The following is a 22561-nucleotide window of genomic DNA, read 5'->3' on the forward strand; positions in this document are numbered from 1 at the left end:
AACAGCTTTTAAATTCTCACTTATTTTGACTCACCAACTTTCACATCAAACTGCATCAGGAAGGCTTCAATTATTGTGACACATTAATCCTACGTAACGTAAGACACAGAGTAGTAAAATTTGAGTTTGCTTAGAGTTGTTTCACTGTTCACTGCTGTTTCAGATAATGTATGCGAGATACTAAGGAGCAGATAGGTACATTCAAATAGACTTATTCACAAGGCGATACGTGCAGCAGTATCTTCTTTATCTCGGATACGAATATGTCGCAAACAGCATCTTCCTGTGAAAGACCTCTTAGTGTTCACTGTGATTTCGGAAGATCTACCAATTATTTTTCCTTGTGATATAATTGGCAGATTTTCTTCCTTTATTGAATAATTCCAACTCATTTTAACCAGTAGAATCATATGATTTTTAATAATTACAGCTAATTTTGGCCGAATCAGTATGTGAACCGACCCAAAAACATCGAAAATCTAGAATTTAACAAAGTAAAATAGGGAAAAAAATATCGCCTACTTGAAATTTGCATAAAAATTTTATGCGTGGGCGCCATGACACTTTATATATAAAAAAAATTGCACAAGTTCAAAAAAATCTGCGGAGACGCCGAGATAATGGAAAAAATGAGCCTTCATAGATCGATATCCTGGTCTAAACAACATTTTTATTTTTGCACATACATTTGTTTATTCATGCAGATTTTTGTAAAAAATTACACGAAAGCTTTGGTTCGCTCATCTGCAGCTTCCAGCACTTTAGTTGATATTAATGATAGTGGTAAAGTAGCAATAAATATGTTTTCCCATACGTTCGATAACATGAATGAATGTAAATGGTTGCCGGTGAAGGAACGCGTTTTTATGCCTATATTGTACGATGCATTTTTCTAGACACGCAATGCACAAGAGCCACTTTGGCACTCGATATTCTGCTCCCTTGGCAATATACCAGACAACGACCGCCTAATTAAGCCGGCAGTGAAGCAGTGTCGTTAATGTCGTGTGTCGTGTTTTGTGTCTCGTTTATTATCCACATTATACCAGGGCCTCGCATTGTTTGCGGTCATTATTAATTTCATCGGGTGCTGACCTGCTTTAAATGAAACCCCCATCTTACGCAGCATCAAATTGTTTGTGGCGACGCACACAGGCGAATTTTCCTCAAAAGCTGGCTGGAAATCAGAAACTGAAATTTAAAAATCTTGAGCTAAATGCACATTTCAGTGATCTAGTTACCTGGTTATTATAAATAAACAAACTTTTGTTTTGATTCGCGTTGGTACGCCCCATATTGTTATTGAAACTTGAAAGTTTATTAATCAGAGTGCATCAGTGTATATTTAACCATTTTTTCGAAAGTTGGTGATTGAAAAATAATAAAATTATAGTATAGAGCCTATTGCTAGTGGTAAGTAGAAGCATATAATTATTATTATCTATGCAATTATTATCATCTATGAATTGTTTTAATGTCACAATGGCGTCGCTTCTTAAAATACCTAAATGTTTCGTTTTCTTTGGACAAAAAGTACATTTCCCCGCGTTTCCCCATCTTCAAATTAGCATAGAACTCTTATTTAATATGTCCTTAAAAGGACATATTTTCTTATTTATGCGATAATTTGCGATCTTAATGGGTATCTATTTTTTAATTTTGGTAAAATTTACTATTGTAGGGTTTTTGAACATGCAAAATTTAAAAATGCTAATGGCAATATTGCCAGATTTACAGCTTTTTGAGAAGAAATATTTATATCCTAGACTATTAAGTGTTTTTTTAAAACCTGTGTTTGCCCTGAGTCATTTTAAAAATTTGTGAGACAGAAAGTTATTAGGTATCTAATCAGATTTTTTTTATAATAGACCAGGAATTATGAGATATGTTTTTGTACTAGATTTTCATAGACGCAACTGTACAAATTTCAATAGTCCATAAAAAGACTTGTCATAAAAAGTTCTGCTTGTTTATTGCCCTAAATAATAAGATTATACTTGCGAAATTCTTAATACTCAAAGTACTCAAATATCAATATCTCATCTCCGTTTTTACCCCTTTTCTCTAAAATATTTATGATTATGTTTTTGTAATATTATTTTTGTAATTACGTATACATTATCATAATTCAAGGTTAAATTTAGAACTGTTTTATGTTTTTCTTCAATAATACACATTGTTGGTGTTGTTAAAAAAAGTTTTAATAACTGTCACTGAAAAATAAATGAATTACGTAAAAATGTGAACAAGTAAGAAACTAAATTAAAAATGTTCTAACATCATTCTAAAAAAAAATTATTAATCAGTATATAACTTAGGTACGACTTTTCGAACACACTGTATATTTTTACGTGTAACGGAATAATAGTGTAAAATACTGTATTATCATTAAAATTTATACTTTTCTTAAATAAATTCATTATTCGTCATTTTTAGATATTTTTTAAGATAAATAATATTGGCCGGCATTTGATCAAATTCGCCTGTGTGCTACGGACGCAGTGCAAAATTAATATGAAATTGTTTATACATTTCCATTAATATGTGGCATGTCGTAAGGTAATACGAAAATACTCGGACAGCTGATCTTACTACCATTTCCTTTTGATAGAGAAAATGTGAAATATAAATAGTTTAGCTGCAAAGCTTATCTCGTTTTAGAAACCAATTTATTAACCGGAAAACGAAACGGAAACATGACATAAACAGACGAGTTGTGCAAAATGTAATGGAATCTTTTTTCGACAATTTAAATTGTGTTTCATTCTGTTTCAATATCATCTGTTGATATCAAATTCTAAAGATTAAAGTTAATTAAGGAACGGTAAGTATTTCACAGCACCCAACATCCTTGTTTTAAATGGTAAATAGTAAATGTACATTATTTAATTCTTGAATTTCTGACGAAACTTCGTAGACTGTTTCTTCAGGTTTCATCATTAATTTCTTATTATTTTTGATTACTTGATTTATTTACTGGATTATTCTTGTGATTCCGTTTACCACACAGAGGACCACCACAAGTCAATAATGGTCAAAATAATTAACTCCAATCGAGAATCCCGCAATAGTAAGCAACTGCAAAGTGACTATTTAGTTATTTCTGAAGCTATAGTTTTCGCATCGCTTTTCCAGGTTAAATAATAATAAAATATATTTTTTCCTCATTTTTCCTCATGATGAACCAATAAAGGGCCGAAACGCCAGCACAGAAACCGAGCAGATTACAGTGCTTCGGAAGAAAAATATATTTTTTTAAAAAACAAATTGAGTTGAAAAACATCACATTAAATTAAATAATACTACTTATATTAAGTCATTCTTTTCTGGACCTGTCCTATGAAAAATTCAGGAGACCAGACTAAAATGTTCTCTTTATATTTTATGTAATTCTACGAAATTAATTCTATTCGAATATTTAGCTGCCACTCACTTTTACCAAATCGAAAATCACGATGACAACTGACCCGTAAATCTAACATTAACACTTACGTGTAAATGGGAGTTCGTCCATTATCTTTTTCCTTGAACCAAACTACGATGTGCATTTTATCTCCTGCAACCGATGGGTCGATATCGCATGGCAGCTTCGCAATGCCCCCGAGCACGGCTTCCACTTCATAGATGCTCGAAGCTGAAAATAAAGGGAAAGGGAGAAAATTAAAAAACGCTGACGCATCGAAAGATCTCGATAATGATATATCGACGAAAGATCTGTGTCTGCAATATTTCGGGCTTATTAGTTTGACGTGTCATCATCTAAACAGGACAAATTTAATCAAATTCTAAACTAAAAGTTATGGTTTTGTTAATGCATTTTACTTTTACGTCTTGCGTTCCTAAAGTAAATTTGTATAAGGCACAACTTTAAAATTAAGCAGAATTGTTGTATAATATAATTCGCCGTTATATTATAACGAAAAAAATACTCTTTTAGATTCCAGTTTCAAATGTCACCCAACAATAGAGAAGGATTTGAATTTTTTATTTGTATCCCTGCCTGACTTTTGCTCACAATAATGTTGTTATTTCGAGGCTGCCGAAAATATTAACAAATAATAAGTTCGATTTAATCAAGCAAAATGGAAAATGCTGACCAGGATGTCCAAGCAAATATCCACATGAATACCAAAAAGATGATGTTAATCCTTCCGTTTTACAATCTTTACGAAGGATAGTGCAAAACTAAGATCAATTTTCATACGAGTAAGTATTGGTTAGAATCAGTATAGTACAGGGTTACAACCTCAAAATCAAACGTTTTTAAATATGATTTATTTTATTTAGAATAGTGGTAAACCTGCCTACCGAAACCAAATTAGTAATTAAATAATCAAAGTAAAAGATGCAATTACCCGAAGATTTAATTTAAGACCAAACGTAATACTTAATTACAGTAATTAGGAAATGTTCTTCATTTCTCATAAAGAGTTAAAACTCAAAAGTCATAGTAGCATATTAAGCATATGAATATGAAAGATCGGTGTACTAAAATGCATTCACAAAAGTGAATGGATTTGAGAATCTTGTTACCATTGAGGAATTACCGGAATCGTTCCTTTAGTGCACCGCACACGCATTGCCTTAGGCCCGATTGTATTTTTCGCTGATCGCCCTTTCTGAATTTATGATCTCTGGTCTATCGCCCCCTGTAGATCCTGGTCAGTTTCGCATCATTGAAGGGATTGCCACTGTGAGATAGGACAGACTGATTTATAACGGCCGAGGGAAGTTTCGGTCAACATTATTTTCAGACCGAAAGAACCAAACCTCTCATATTTTACTTGTTGGTTGCCTTCATAAAATTTGACTATGATCTTCAGATATATCAAAAATTTGATTTCGTTAATTCAATTAATAATTAACGTCTTAATATTAAAATTCCATCACACAACAGCTATGTCTGTGTCTTGACTGGTTTTTGGCTTATTTTATAGACAAATAAATAAAACAAATACTAATAACGAAACATTTACGGGCTAGTGAAGAATTAATCTGATGAAAGGATTCGTTTTAAATTATGTAACTTGCTTAGTTGCTGCACCAAATTTATATTTAACTCTAATTAAGCTTGTCTTCAGAATTGTTAGAGAGACATTTTCTCAGGATGGTCATAGTGGGCATGTAGCGTCGAATCAAGTCTTAACAATAAAAAAATTAAACTAACTCTTGGTATTGATAGTTTACAAGCAATAAATAATTTACTATAAAGTATACCATTAAGTATCTTTTAATAGCATGATTAATTTAATACATAATTGTAATATATTTTGTAAAATGTAAAATAGACATTACACTTGGAAAATGCTATGGCCAAATTGATGAAATTTTAAAAAGGGGTGATTTAAATATTAATTAGAAGCGTCAAAATAACAATACAAGTTTGCTTTATAATTTTCTTTATGCTTATAGCTTTAATCAGGTGGTAGCACATCCAATTCGGAAAGCATACCTTGACAGACACCATCGCGATATCCAATAACGATTTAATTGTAGGAAACGTTGCGCATCATAATATAATGATATGCATGATACAACGTTTTCTTGTACACTAAATTGCACCTTTCGTGAAAGACCACCAAAAATTGTAATCTTGTAGATTTCGAAAACGATTTGAAAAATATGAATTGTGCTTTTATTTTTGATGCTCCTAGTTTATGATAAAGTCAGTTTACTGAACAAATTGGTTATATCACTTTTTGTTGTACACGCTCCCCTTGAGAAAGCTCGTGTCACGCCAAAATCATGCAAAAATATCGTACAAACTATTAACCGAATATAAAAAATCTGGTTCTGCTACTGACCGGACGGCATATAAAGATAAAAAAAAGTTTACTCAGGCATGTATACCCGGAACGCTAGTCTAACTGAGCTTCAAGCATTTGAAATTTTAACGACCATTTAAACCGCTTTATTGAATTAGTTGCTCCAGTATTACTTTCGGCCGTTAATATTATTATTAAAAAGCCCAGGTGGCTGTGAATCTTATATATTGTGACAGTAAACGTCAATTAAATTAATTTTGCGGATTTATTTTCATGCGTTACATTAAAATATTCTTCAAAATACAATGTTTATTTTTTCGAATGAAGAATACGCCGAAATTCACTTTGGTTATGGATTGTGTAATGAAAACGGACGAGCGGCAGTTAATGAATATCTTTGACGATTTCCCTCTCGTAGAGTGTCTCGTAGAACTGATTTAGCAAAGTTCATCGATGTTTGAGACATACAGGGAAGCTTTCTACAGCTACTTCTGAACGTCCCGTTTAACAGGAACTTGCTCAAGAAGAGACAATATGCCGGATGAAAGTATGGAGAACTTTCCATAATTTCGGTTTGTACCCGTATCACATTTTACCTGTACAAGCTTTTAAACCTGCCGGGTACGCTTCAAGACTTGAATTTAGTCGCTGGATAATGTTACTCATCTTACCGAAATGATATCAAAGACACCAAGAAATCACATTGTTGGGCACTTGAATATCCATGACAAACCCGGGAATCCCATTTTTAATATTAATATTACTGGATGATGTTCCTCTTAATGTAAAACAGCGAATGTGAACAACTAATAAAGGGGTTCGTTCAAAATTTCAAATGCTGTTTGAATAGCATTCCAAATATATGTTCATTTGACATTTTTAACTTGTGATGACCCCCCTCAGCACACTCCCAAGCTATGGCAGTCATGTGGTGGGACACCCTGTATATCACAAATTAAAAAATAATTAGAAAATACCAATACTCCTGAATTCCTCCTGCGTCGAATTAGCTAACGTTTCGGTCACTTTAGCTCAAGCTCTGAAGAAACCAACAGGATGATTAGCGAAAAGGTAGCTAGATCGAGTCAATAAAAACCGACGCAGGAGGAATCCAGAAGTTTTATAAAAAGTATTACAGTAGCCTGTGGAAGTTTCTTTGAAAAATACAAAATACCAAACTTATTGAATAACCCACATTTCACAAATAATTTTTTCATTGGTTGAAAGTGTCGCTCCCCATCTAGAAGAAAATTTAATATATATTTATCAAAATAATCACACATTTGCAAATACAGTTTCGCTGCGACAGGTCAAGGACGTCGATACTGTGGAAGTGCTTAAACATGTAAGGTCTAAGGTTACTGGATCCGATGGGCTGGCACTATAAATGATTAAACTATGCTGTCCTGCTATTGTCCCGTTCCTAAAGTTAATTTTTAATTATTGCATAGTTAATTCTGTTTTCCCCGCACAGCGGAATACTACTATAATATAATACTGCTTACAAAGATTAGTAGAGAGAATCCCACAGAATTCAATTTTCGGACCATTTGATATCGAAAAGAGTGTCGCGGACTGTAACAACAGTTACGTATGAGATTCACCTCTAATGAAATTCACGCTTAAATGAAATTTTCCATCACTCTGCTCAACATGGTTTATTAATGCCTTAAGAAAAGACTGGGCAAATGCAAATGTTAACCTTAATAAGGCAAATATAGCTATTCCAGATGTTAATGAGGATTGCAAAGAATTCAGAATTCGTGCATTCGCTTTATTTTTAGCCTTAAGCCATAAAATAAAATATTTAAAATTGCTAAATATGGAAGATAGATTAAAGCTCCATTTGGCATACAATTCTTAGAAGCGGAACTCCGAAACATTAACGTGAAAAGCTTACTACTACAACAATATTATTTCAAACGTCCTTTTCTTATGTGGCTCCGAAACTGTTTAACTCTGAATTACGTAATTGCTTTTTTAACTTTCCATAAGCACTGAGTTTTACGCTTTCTTGATAATTAGTTGGTTAATTTTATTTATTATGTAGCACACTTTTAGCCGTAGTTTCTGAAAAAAATGTATTTTATTGTATATTTAGTATGTTTTGCATATTTGCAACTCATTTATTTACTCATTTATATTCATTCGGTTTTGTTTTGTAACTTGCTTAGTTCAGCAAACAGCTTGCTGCCCTTCGGCAAGTTAAAAATAAAGGCGTTTCTATTCTATTCCCTCAATTATTATATCTCTATATAATATATTACATATATTATATTATATATTATATTTAATATATAATATTTAATATATACATTTAATTTTTATTAAATTATTAATACCTATACTACAATTTCAATTAACCTTGGATTTTATAATTTAATAAAATATGTGTAAATATCAATATATTATTATTATTATTATTATTATTATTATTAATTAGATAATTCTTAAATTTAGATCTGAATGACGAATATGATTTCACGTTGAGGCATTGATCTGTATCTCAGAATGGAATATTTTAGAAGCCACATATGAGAAAGAGCGTTCAAAAATAGCCGGAGTTGGTGTTTGGGATGAGCGTCTCGGTGGTCAGTTGAAATACAAGTTCTTCTCAATATTTCTGAGAAAAACTCAAGTTAAACGGGCAAAAAACAAGCCAAATGCAACTTCACTGTCTTTTGCATATTAAAACACAAAAAATATTCAGGTTGCTGGATATATTTCAAAATTAATTAATTTTTTTAATTATCTGTATTTTCTCCTTGTACTGAACATTAATACCGGGGACGTAGACAATATCAGTGGAAAATAAAGAAATACTAGCATAGCTGTTTCTTTGATGACTGATTAAGTATATCTTTATATTTGTATAAATTTTTAACTATTTTGAAGATTTGGTTCTTAAATCATTATTCTGCGATGAGGATAGAAGATATAGAATCCGACATAAAAGAAAAATAACAACGCATTCAAGTCGATTTTTTTAAGGCCGTTTTTAACGTTACAATAATATGACGTCAACAGTTTAGATGTAAAGTCAACTGACTCGAATTTTATGACGTATACATTTCAAACCCTCAATACATTTCCAAAGACACCTTTGTAAATGCTCCGTATTTTCATTAAATCGCCCGTTACCGTATAATTTGCATGGATATGAAGTTAAATTTTAGAAAATCTGTTTTTGGCACAGCTAGCCGATTAAAGTTTCCGAGCGAGCGAATCGCTTGTAGAAATTCGGGCTGCAATAATTTACACATTCATTACATTTTCTAACCACGAACAGTCTCTCTGCTGCGTTCCGTGTAAAGACAGAGCATAATTTCTGATTGAAATCACGGAATTACCATATATGATTCTGTGAGCAGCTCGAGCTGAATTTCCAATTGTTTTCTTCGCAGTAATTTAAAGCTTTATCTACTATGACGTTCGCGGTCCAATTGGGCAATATTCCTAGCAAGTTGCCGATCTCGGATGAGCTAAATTATTTATCGTTACAAGATTTCCTATTAGGCTAAGTTACGTTGCAGAAGATTGTGTCAAGTTGTGCAGGACATCGCATTTTCGACAATTTTGCAGGTTATATTTACTCAGAAAAAACAATCAATTGATGAATTGTCTACATTTTTAAATTATGTTTCATATGAATGAATCTTATCATAAAACATCTATAGCAGCGGACATCAAAACCACTTTGATTTTAGAATCTAATCAAAAGCACATAGCTACTAAAAAATAGCTGTGTGGGTCCACATATTTTTCCCTCGTAATCATTAAAAACTTTAGTGTGGTTCTTTCCATTACAAGTTTAAGCGAAACCAACTTGACAAAGATGCAAAAATTAAAGTTTACACCTGTAAATAGCGCTATATCTTTAAAAACAAAAGCTGTGGACTTTTACGTCTAGTAACACAACAACCAAGCCCCCACTTGTGTATTCCTATATCATTAAAATTTAAAATTTAAAATTCAATCAGTAAGCATATAACAAACTAAATTGTAGGTACACATATTCTTATTATGAATGTTAATAACTGAGGGGGAGATTTTTGGGTCCATCTAAAAAGAAAACTTCATATGAACATATGTCCTAAACGTCTTAACTTTTGAGATACAAGGTGGTAAAGTTTTCAAAAATAAAAAATATTTTTTTTAATATCTGTAATAACACTTTATAAATTTTTATGTAATTTGAGACACATGGCCTCTGTACAAGACGCATTATATAGTGTACCACATTTTTTTCAAAATACCCTGTTGGAGGGCGTATGGAATTGTACATGTGTATTTTGGCAGAGATTGATGGTGCGCTACTGATTTTTCTTAAAATAACGATTATTTTTACAATCTCCAATCATTTCTAACACAAAATAATTTCTCTGCATGGTCATAACTATATCGTTAATATGACAGCATACAGAGAATAATTATCACTACTATTTCTTACTTAAGAAATTACCTGTCTGTTTTATTAAAATACTTCAAAGGAACAAAGTACGAATGCGTAAACTATGAGGTGTATGTAAATTACACCTAGAAGTGTTATGAATAATTTTCCACCATATCAATGTGTGCCCACAAGAGCAATAGTGCGTTTGTTACTTAGAAAAATTTCCTTTTCTAATATTAACTGAACACACTCTCAGACTCTCAGATTTCAGGAAAATTATAACACAAAATATTTAACAGAAATACTTTTAATTGATGGTTCGAACTTACATCGAACATATTCAATTACAAACTTAATTTAAGCACCAGAGTTGTTCAGGGTCATATTTGGGGGCATGGAATTCCCTGTGTATTATATTATTTTATCATAAGGTTTGCGCTCGGGTTTATGATGAAACTGAAGGTTTAGGTTTGGTCGGAGAGTTTGTTAAATAATCTGAATTCTGATATTCACAGATGCTCAAAAATTTATTCTAATATAATTAGAAATTTAACTTAATTGTTCGTCATATTTTCTTTTACGAGGGAATGGATTTTTTAATTTCTCATCGAATGGTACCATTTAAATTAATCAAGTTATAGCTACTTGCAGTTGCTAATGAATTAGCATACATGTTTGTTGGTGTCTATTTCGGCAAATTAATAATTATGTTACATTTTGACAGACTTCCGATTATTTAAGAATCCTATACCAGAATAGCAATCCTACATACCAATTTTGACCGTAGAATCCAAAAATGCTCTAATAATATTGTGAGTTATAAATTAATATTTGACAAAAAATTATTACAAAATTTTAACATTGAGTTACCATGATGTGTTAACTTGGCACTACTTCAACTAATGACTTACAAAAACATATTATTCGAGTTAATTTTAAAAGTTTTGTTTACTGTCGTTTTTGTTAATTCGAGCTAAAACTCAATTTGGAGCATGTGATAGGTGAGGGAATTAAGTGATACTGGGACCAATTGAAAATAGAAGAAGATCCTTGGAAGTATCGAAGCATTTTATGCATAAACGTGACCTTATTCTTACGGAAATGATTTTGATTGAAACCGACAACCTTAAATCAACAACGGCTCTCAATTAACACAAAAGCATTCCGGAAAAAGCTCAGTGACAAGAGATTTCCCTATAGATATTTTTATGACCCGCTGGAAGTCCAATGACGAGCAAAAAAAAATGATGTATACAAAGGCGTCGAGAGGAAAGATCAGACAGGAGAGCGTAGCGAGGGCAGAAGAATGCAAATGAACATCTAAGTGATTAATCTTACTTTGGAGTAACGGGAGGAATGATAAAGGAATTGTTTTGCGGTTGCGGAAAACCGTAAGATATTATGAAATATTTGGATGGCTGGCACGAGGACGTTTAGAAAACACTTATTTTCGTTCGTGTGAAAAACTGATCAACAATGTCAACCAGTAATAAATTTGAAATGCGCAACTATCATTAGTTTATTTTTTATTCGCTAGTTTATACTTTTCCCCATGAGTTAGACGCAGTCATATTTTGAAAACAATATAATTTGCATCAGCAGAATGTGGTTTCCACTCCAACATCAAAAGTTAAGTACCTCCACATATTGTGCGGTAGTTTTCCACATTTTGGTAAAAAATCCACACGATAATAGACCAATTAGCTCTGCCTACGTCGTTTGCCGGAAACCGTCCACACAAAAGTTCCCGGAATTTTTCAATGCCCGAATTTATAGTTGCATTTAATTTAACTTTTCTTTTAAAACAATAAAACGACCACCGCTGCGAACGTGACTGAATTCTTTTTAGTTCCGCAATAAAGAATTGCAGTGTTTTTTTTTGGGTTTTCCTGCCTGGGGAATAAAATTTGCAAACTGAGAAAAAACGACCGCAGCAATACATTAGCGAGTGACTGGACTGAGCAGTCAGAAACAGTTAATGCGGCGAAATTGCGGTAAAAGAAAATAGACGCACCTCGTTAAGAAATAAAGAAGTTTGACAGATAGTTAAAAAGAGAAACCCCTTTACACAGTAAAACTTTTATACTTGCTAGAAGGTATTTACAAAAACCAAAACACATTTTTTAAAAATATGGAATGAATTTTAGGCTTTTATAAAGCTGAATACTTGTCTCGACGCTAGTGCTAACTGTTTAGTATTAAAACACAAACTTTTAACTGTGTTTGTCATGTAGCAATACTCAGGTACTTTTGGGGGCAGGTAATTCTGAAAAAAAAAACACATTTTTACTACCTCCCCTTCCCCTTGCTTGCGTGTTTTAAGGAGAAAATAGAAGTAAATTATTTTTTTCATTCTTTAAAAACATAATATTTTTGGAAATAGAATGTGGGCTTACATTTAGGTGAATAACAATATAAAAAAATAACTTTAAATGTCGATTTACTTAGCCTAAGTCTTCAAATTTAGATGGATTTTGTATTTGGATAATAAAACCTATTAAAAAATATCCAAAATTTTTTGTAAAGGTTGATTTTGTATTCAATTCTTTTTTTTCCAATTTTTATGGCACTTTTCCGATCTTTCCGAAATTTACTGGCAAAGCATCAGGAACATATTTATTTAGTGACGTGTTACGTGACCTTCAAAATTGACTTATGTCTCAATCCAGCGAAAACATCCGAAAATGTCCCGAACTCGTAACTCATTTACCGGAAGCGCCTGAAGAAAGTGAGTACTAAAGCTGATGTCTTAAAGTGGCACTTTTCGAATGCTTGATCCGTGGAATTGGATATTTTAGGGTAGGGAATAGAAAAAAGTGATTTTTAATTTAAAAATAATAACTTAAAGTTGGAAAAAATTTGAAATTTAAATTCTTTAAAAACTGACCTGGACTGGAAAATATTACCATCGCGGAAGCAACAATTCGAAAGGTCGATTCGGAGATAAAAGAGATATCGACCACATAACCAATTTAAGAAAAATTTAATTGTCAAAAATTTAAATACCGCAAATGTCTTCAGACCGACGTAACCGTAAACGAATTAAGCTTGGCTTTTAGTGAAAAGTTGCCCCCGAATAATTCTACGGTAAACAAAAATTAAACTTTTCAGTTTCATCCCTGTCGTGAACGTCCTAATAAGGGAAATTAGATTAAACAGTTCCCCGCTTTAATACGTTTTACGGTTCCCAAATCACGTTCCTAAATGAATATTAACGAGAATTTATAATACTTTTAGGCCGAATGACAACTGACGGCGACGGTCGGTATCACCGTTTTTAGGATTGGCGTGCGGATGTATTCATATTTATTTGGCGAATTTTTTAGCTGAACGTTTTTATAGGCACACCACATCCCCACAATGTTGACCCAACTTTAATGTACCTACTATAATCAACAATGGAATATAAGGAAAGGGAAATAGTATCCGCCACATTAGAGAGAATTTGTGTCTTAATGAGTTGCGAAAACTGAGAGAAATCGGATGATAAAAATGCGATTCCTGTTACACTCGAAAGCAAATACTTTGGCGGAAGATATCCTCAACACAACTTGTCCTCCTTTGTTTCCAAATTGCATGAGTGGTAAAGCAAACACTGTTTTTTCCCGTAAATTTCAACCCGATGACACTTTTAATCCTACACCATGCAACAAGTCTTATAAAACACACTATAAATCACGAATTCTTAAAATTCACCTCTTATTGTGGGTAAGAAAATTGTATACTATGTGTCATTAATTATTCTTTTAATATTATATTATATACTTTTTCTACGACCGTCACGAATTAAAATAGAACTTTTTAGGTACATTTATGCAACACAGCACGAGAACATTCCAATTTTTTAAATTTATTTTGTAAGTGGGGATGTCAAATTTGAAAATTATCCTTAATTTCAAATTGTTTATTCCCAATTCGAAGTTAAAATGGTAGAGAAGATTTACTGGCTCTAACTTTATGTGGCACATCTTCGAACATGGACTATTGCTTGAGGAAGGCTTTGGCTTCATGCATCGAATCCTAGCCAGGCTAAACTGGTCCGATTGGATAAGAACAATTTAATTGCACGAAAGAATCTACTGCTGAAAATTTGGTTCATCCAGCAGTGTTTATATTTTAAGTTAATACCAAAATACGTCAATTTGGAATGTAGATCTCAGACAACTTCGTCGAGAACAGCTATGGAACGTGCTAAAACCATATGGATGAAAGTCGAAATCCAGTTCCACCACAGAGGACTAAATGTTGCCAATTCTATTTTAAAATATTTGCATTCGGCTTTAACGTCTTTGTCGTCTTTTGTAGAGTTTAGAGTTTTATGCCACAGTTTGTAGGATTAGGCCGAATCTTTTCGAGTGACTACATACCGACGGTTAAGAAAGAAAATAATTCGCCTAATTTTGTGTATTTTCTAGAAAGAGCATCAGCATCAAATGGATTTGACGCAAATAACCACGAGAGTGTTCTCATTTAAAGAAAAATAACCTTTAGTCGACAAGAAGAATATGATACAGTCTACCAACATTTCTGAAAAAAAATATATTGAGGTCGGAAACAGAAAAATTTCAGTTTCAGTACTTTCATAGACGCTCACTTGAAAAATCGTTTTGGAGTAAAATTGAAAATGTAGATCTTGTGGTCGCTAGAGCTGATAATGGCTCTTGTCTGGTTAGAATATAAAGTTATGGACTTTTTGACAGTGGATAATTTTCACCAGCTTAACAAGGACCCCACTAAGAGATTCCCATTCGACCCGTAGTGTCTTTCATGGATTCACCTTGTTACAATCTAGCTTCATGGCTTAAAGTTCTTATGAGCATTTGACCAGTTACTTGAAGAATATTCCAAACATTTCAGACAATGCTTTGTTGATTTTTCTTGATTTCAAAAATTTAACCATAACCCGCCCACATGAGGCATTTATTTATTGAGCTCTTTATTGAATGGATCGCTTTACCAAAAGTTGTCATCGATGGTATAGTTCTTAAAGTTAAAGTTGGATAATTTTTTTTTATACAAACTACAGGACGTCCAATGGGTTCTTGCCTTGTCACCTTTTTTAAGTTAAATTTTCGCAAACAATCTGGAAAGAAAGATTATGAAGAGTCAATTCTCCACATATTTGTAAGCTTACAAATATGCGGCCGATATCTGCATTGTCTGTAATGGCAGTCAATGAACGCTTACCCAATTCCTAACCTTTATCAATTTCTTATTTGGAAAAAATTATTTTACGCTCGAGAAGGAAATCGGCGGCACCTTACAGTTTCTTGATCTCCTATTAGTTAGAAAAAGTTAAAGATTTGATTTCGATTTTTTTAAAAAAATGTTTGTTTCACACAAATACCCAAAAAGTAAAAAACTAGATCTTCAAAAAGAGTCCTATCCTTGATTAGTTGTTTTTTATATTATTTTTATATTTTCGTTTTTTAGATCTCGGTAAAATCAAATATATTCGGCCTCACTCCAGTTTGAATCTGTGAGCATTTGAAATGTCGTCTTTGTATAGGAAGGAGCCAAAAGTTAAATACAAAAGTTAATTGGAGTAACCTTCAGTTAATTTTAATATTGCATATACAGGGTGTTTGATTTTTCTTGGGCGAATATAAACTGTCTTATTTTAAATTGAACACCTGGTAAATTACTTCATTTTTGAATTTTATTCAACATTCTGGATATATTTTGTGTATAATTTTCTATGCCTAAGTCTAACCGTTTTTGACATTTTTAATTTTTTATCAGAAAGATGAAATTTGCAAGACGTCAAAGTGTGTAAGTGTTGTTGTTGACGAAGGACTCGAATAACGGATTTTATAAGAAATTTCGATACATATTAATACAGATATGTATACAAATTTCTTACGAAATCCGTTATTTGAATCCTTTGCCTACGACAAATCAATTAAAACAATGAATGCTTCCGAATGAAGAAATTGGCAGATATTTTATGTCTTGCAGACGTCAGCTTTCGCATATAAAATTAAAAATGTCAAAAACGATTAGACTTAGATATAGGACGTTATGTACAAAATATATCTGGAACTTTGTATAGAACTTAATGATAAAATCAAATGCTCAATTTAAAATAAGAAAGTTGATATTCGCTCGCGAACAATTGAACACCCTGTAAGGTTTGTGATAACTCAATTAACTTTTGTATTTAACTTTTGGCTCCGTCCCCTATGGTTTCTGAGACAAGGTATCCCAAGATACGTATTCTTAATTAATTTATGTAAGTTATTTTATTATTTCAAAAAAATTGCCTTTATAGATCTGATGATACCCGTATGGGAGAAACAAGTATCGCATTTTATTTATCACTTTTGAGACATCGGCTTCGGAGTTTCATTGAATCCTTATAGTTTATACTTAACGATATGCCAGAAGTCAAATGCGCACAGTTAATAATAAGACTGTATTTGTATACTCTAGTCTTTATAAATAATTTCTGTGTAGCTGGTCAATTGTTCAAAATCCGACTGTGAATCTCCAGTGAAATAATTCAAAGATTAAAATTACTTCTTCCCAGTTTAATTCACGAAAAAACCTAATTTACAAAATAAAAGGGAGTTTAATAAAACTAGCTTACGGCTCGTCAGTTTTATCGCGCTCTTCGGTTATTCTTTGGTGGTTTGGTAATTTTATCGCCTCGTTAGTTCCCCGGTCAGAGGTGAATGAGCGTTTTGGTGGCAAAGAAACACGCGGCTTTAATGGATGTTTTAACTTTTGCCCGCTGTAGCTTATTTTTCCACGTAACGAAGCAACGAACTTTAGAACTTTTAAAACTAGCTTTATTAAATTACGGAGTTATTTTTGCGGAAAGCTCGTCCTCGGTGTTCAGAGGACGCTTTGAAATGATAGTAGAGGTTCTTTGAATTCACACAGCAGGTGTTTTTATGGGGCTGATATTGGAATGGCACGGAGCATTTAAAAAGTTAATAAAAAAACTGTAAACGGTCCCAACGATGTTAACTGAAAAAGAAAAAAAATCATTCGGTTGTTCGAATATATCAGGATGGGGTTTCGAAAAGTTTGGAGTATATTTGTCCGAATCCCAAGAGGTTTTTAGCGGAATTGATTTAAAAAGAAAAATAGAAAATACCGCAGAAGAACTGAAAACTTCAAAAAAAATCGCTGTTTTTCCAAATATTTTCGAGAATGTAAGACAATACCTAAATTATTTCAAATAAAATGATAAAAATTAAAGGGAGTGCTTTCTTTTTCAATATAAAGCGTAATTTATTATACAAAATGAAGCTTGTATTCTTTATATTATAAAAATACACTTTCTGCATATAAATTTTCGTTGTTAGGAGGCTACCCAATTTAAGCAATTTTACAAAACAACGTCCGAAAAGTCAAGTTGATAGGTCTAAAACATCTTACCAACCGAGCCATTCTCGGTCCTTAATTATAATTTTTCTCAACTAAATTTAAAAAAGGAGACATAATAAAATAAAATATTGATAGTTTAAAAACTTTTTCCAAATACTACAAATCAAAATCCAAAAAAGAAAAAAGTTATGTTGAACGGAAGTTTTTTGCATTTGTTTTGAAACACCATCATAATCTATTTGGTCTCAACAGATAGCTAACGTACAATTATATTGAGATAGTGTTAATAATATAATCAAACTCTCGTCTAAGTTTTTATGGAAAATTATTTAGAATAATCGAATTAATGTAACTCCATTTTTAGTTTCATTGAATTTTCGCCTATATGTATACAAATTATATTCACTAGATTAGAACGTTTGATGTTTTGAGGAAACAGGTGGTAGAAAGTTGCTGAAAATTTGATCATGTGGGCGGGGCAACGTCGATAGCAACAATTTTGATTTATTAATTAGGACACCATGGACTATTTCGATTACTATTGCTGCCGCATTCGGGTATATAGAAAGCAGCAGCTTATTAGTATCGCGAGTTCTGTTTAGACGCGAAGACTTGATTTGATTAATACTGTTGCCTAAATTCACTTTGTGGGACGCCATTCTTTCCAGTCGTTGAGATTCGTCAGCCTCAACTCTTTGTCAGCTTCTTCAGTGGTCAAAATTCGCCAATGTCAATCTATTGCCTCCCTGGTACTTTGATAATATATGTGTCAATATGAACTTTAGTTTAGTAGCATGTTCCATATATACTCTCATTTTTAATTTCATTTTGAATAATCTTTTTCTACAAATGAAGACAAAAATCTACACAGTGATAAATATATTTCATTTCGTTCTCTAAAATACCATGCATCAATCAAGCATGCAGAAAGTGTTACTTTTAGATGTCATCATCATCGTCAGTTATTAAAGTTACATGAATTCGTATCTTAAATAAATATTTGGAATTATCATGTTACACTCTTATGCCACTAAAACACCGGATTTTTTTATTGATACAGATGGAGAGGGATGCAGCCGAAGGCAATTTTTTCGTCGATTTAGGCAATAATTCGAAAAATAGGTTTTCGCCAGAGGTAGGTCTTGCAGAGTATGTATTTAAGTCAATATTTGTGTACAGAAGCTAGCAATATAATGTTGTCAGTCACTAAGAAATATTTAGCGGTTTCGGACGGCATTTCCTGCGCGGTGTTAAGGCATGTGATCGACATTGTCTCACAATTATTATTCTTATTAATTATTCTTTATTCCTTATTATTTCACACCACTCTATGAAAAAAACTGTGCAATAATTATTTCAAGTTATAGCGCTATAGCACTCCTATCTGTTTTTTGAAATATCTTTCAAATTTTTTGAAAGTAAAGACCTTTTTTTCGACATGCAATTTGGTTTTCGAAAAAAGCGATCAACGTGGATGCCACTCTCTTTACATAAACAAATTTTTGGCAAGCTAGAAGAAAGGCAGAAAACAGCATGCGTTTTATTCAATCTACAAAGAGCATTTGACAGGCTGTGTTTATATGGTATTAGAGGTAACATATACAAATATTTGTTTAGGAGGGGCTTGTTTAGCAAGCTTTGTTGACATATTATTAGTTATTGGTTAGTTACAATTTTCTTTTAAGAGATCGATGCAGTTCACGATACCACATTCTCTGAACATATAGAGAAACTTTTGGAGGAAACACACATCAGAAATATTACATTTACTTCAGCGGTAGCTCCAATATACGCAGGCAATTATAGGCATTTCAGAGGTCGGCAAGCCAGCAAAGTAAATCAATTCTCGCATACACACGAATTTCCGACACTAAGCTCAGAGAGCAGCCTTAAAAACTAGCTATTAATGACCCACTTAGAGTGTGTAATTACGACGGGCAGAGAGGGCCACATACGCGTATAACCTACAGAGGATCTGCAATTAGCCAACTACCCGTAATTAATTACTAGTGACGTTTACGCTAGGTCGGGCCATTGGTGCTGCGAGATAGTTGTTACGAAATTAGACAGTGGTTCAGTAAGCACATTTATGAAAGATATACTTGTTATATTTATAACATTGTTTTTCTACTCGTGTCTGTAAAATACCTAATTACACCCCGATCTAGCGTCAGTCAGTGTTTTCGCAGATATTCTGAATGTATTTGTGTTGTTTTTCGAAAACGTAGCGAAAAACTAATACACAGAAAAATGTTATGCAATATATAAGACAATTTTAATACTACGTGTTTTAAAATTGAGAATTTAAATCTAATGGACTAAGTCGGTAAGTAAAGTGACATTTATAATTTAAGTTTCCCACAGAAATTTTACATAACGTTCACATGAACTTTAGTATAAACAAAACAAAATTGAAGATTAGGACCTGCTTTTTTTCTTTATACGATCTTAAAAAATTAATCCTCTTAAAAGCAATATTTGACAGCTCTATCCTTGGATGATTTTTCTTCCAATTACAGTCTTTTTATTTAAATAAACTACTTAATGATCAATTGTAAACGTTAATTAAACAACATAACTTTTTAAAATTGTGTTTATTCCATTGTTTATATAACATATGACAGTTAAAAATAGACAACAATAACAGACCAATCGGAACGGTAAACGAATAGCTTTAATGGCAGCTATATTTCCTTTGAATGGTACGAAATACAGTAATACTATTTTTAATTTCTTAAACTGTGATTTTTTCGCGACGGTCGTATAAAAAGTACACGTTTGGTAAACTCTTTATCCTGCTCGTGTATTAAACACTCGCTCCGCTTGTGCCAAATAAACTCGTAAGGCAAATGCCGTTTACCGCACTTGTTGCATAATATACTATTTATGTTATATTATGTTAAAATTGGAACACAGCATAAACCAATAACCTGACTAACCAAACTACGAATAAGTTTTAACATCTCATGGTACTATAGCACTCAACGGGATGTAGACGCACCAGATAATTGGTATACATGTCTCGTATAACATTTTGTAGTTGCCACAGGCAAAATTATCTAGAATCCGACGTCAACAATGAATGTAAAACGGATGCAGGTAGTTTGTTAAATAATAAATACATTTTCATTTTTTGCTATAGATTCAGAAACAGAACAGAAACAGGGCGTGGCTCACACAATTGCAAATTGTTTTACGTTATTATTCTTCATTAAATTTTACTGCGAAGGGAATGGCATACCGGTTGAAATTTAAACTTGATTTTGTGTACTTCTCGCTGCGATATTTGGCAGCCGTCATTCCTACTTTCCAGCAAATAGTATAAGCTTAATTTTCTTAGACGACTTTCGAGGTAATCATGTATCAAAGAGCATTCATGATTTGTCTAATTTTTGGCTTGAAGAATTTTGATTTTAACGTTATTTTACTGATTGTTAGTTTTGGTTTGTATATGAATTTATTAACTATTTTATTTTAAGATATTTTAAAATTAAAGAGACAATTGCTTCGATTAGTAATTTTAGTATATGTTTTGTTTAGAAATTGTTTCATTCGCATATTTTTCATAACAAAAAAAAATAACAAGTACTAGCAATACACACCTAATAGCCACCTCCGTGACATATACGGGCAACGTTTACCGGCAGAATTGTGCAGCTCCGCCAACGTCACGGCCACTGTAATTTTATAGGTCTCAAAATATTACAGCTTCGTATGGGTCACGGTTAATATAGAAATATAATTTTCCAAATATTTTAAGTCCATATCTGTCACGTTAGATGCTAAATTATTGCCATTCTTGGAATTTGCGTTTGCTTATGCTAAGACTAGAGCCAAATGTTTGTGTCTCACATTATCATCCTAAAAGTTATGCTCTGTTGATAGATATACGAAAGTGACCAATTGCTTTTGAATGGCATTATCCAAGGGTGGTCATTAACATAAAATACAACAAGATTATTACCTAAAGTTTCGGAATTTAAATTCAGTTAAAACTGTGGTCTTTAATAGAAAATAATTTTATACCTACCTGTGTTTAATATTCTTTGGTTTGGTATACCACTTAGTTTAAGTTTATTAGTAATCATTCTTATTTCGTGTGTAATACAGCGTGTGTTGAATCGTGCGCGAATTATGCAAAATATGTGCGAGTCTAGTGTATCTCAGGAGATGCTCCCGCCCAAATGTAGAAAACACTATTCTATTGAGACTAAGGAAGTTATAAACAATGCTTATTTGACTCTCATTGAACGGGGTGGCAGCAAGCAAGTATCTTTAGAAGAAACGGCCACATTGACGCAAATTCCAACATCAACTGTATGGAAAATTGTGAATAATCCCATTTCATCGAGGAAAAAAAGAAGCGATGCTGACATTTCTCGAGTGTAGATGAAAGTGATTTAGATATAAAACGGCGTAAAATTTACCATTTATAAGAGGAACAAAGCGTGCCTACATTAGATATTTTAATTACGAGGCTTGAAAAAGATGAAACCGGTGTTAAATGTGGCAGAACAGAACTACCTTATGGAAGTGTATTCATATTCAACACATGGGTTTTAGATTTAAAAAAATCGACAAAGGCAAGTTTTAATGAAATTTACTTGGATGAAACCTGGTTCGGCACTTATGATACCCCGAAAAAGGGTACAATGGACAATGCAAGTTATCACAGTAAACAGTTGACTAAAACCCCTTCCTCATGTGACACAAAAGCAACAATCCAAAACTACATGTATAATAACGACATTTATTTTCATGAGGATTATACCAAAAAGCAATCAATTGAGATTCTACAAAGCTTGAACCTACAAAAGGAATACGTTTTAAGGCATCCACCATGCCACTGTATATTTAAATCTCATTGAACATGTTTGGCACCAAGTGAAATCTGCCATTCGTCGTAACAATGTTTTTCCCCGTGTTAACTCCAATGTCCTCAAACTTATAGAAACCGAAGTTTTTAACATCCTTCCACAAAATTGGGCAAATTCTGTTAAACATATAGAAAAAGCAGAGCAATCGTATATCCATATTGCAAATAATATAGAACAAATAATAATAATTT

General features: G+C 32.6%; 1 protein-coding gene across 1 annotated transcript in view; it reads right to left on the reverse strand.

The window, feature by feature from the left end:
• Window positions 1-22561, reverse strand: part of LOC132708255 (uncharacterized) — a 377569-nt gene that overhangs the window by 4460 nt on the left and 350548 nt on the right. Inside the window, exon 2 of the mRNA XM_060680450.1 lies at window positions 3493-3634. Within this exon, the coding sequence (XP_060536433.1) occupies window positions 3493-3634 (142 nt within the window). The remainder of the gene's footprint in view (window positions 1-3492; window positions 3635-22561) is intronic.

The sequence above is a fragment of the Cylas formicarius genome, unplaced genomic scaffold (genome assembly GCF_029955315.1).
Source record: "Cylas formicarius isolate icCylForm1 unplaced genomic scaffold, icCylForm1.1 PGA_scaffold_10__41_contigs__length_53128322, whole genome shotgun sequence".
In the NCBI taxonomy this organism is placed as follows: domain Eukaryota; kingdom Metazoa; phylum Arthropoda; class Insecta; order Coleoptera; family Brentidae; genus Cylas; species Cylas formicarius.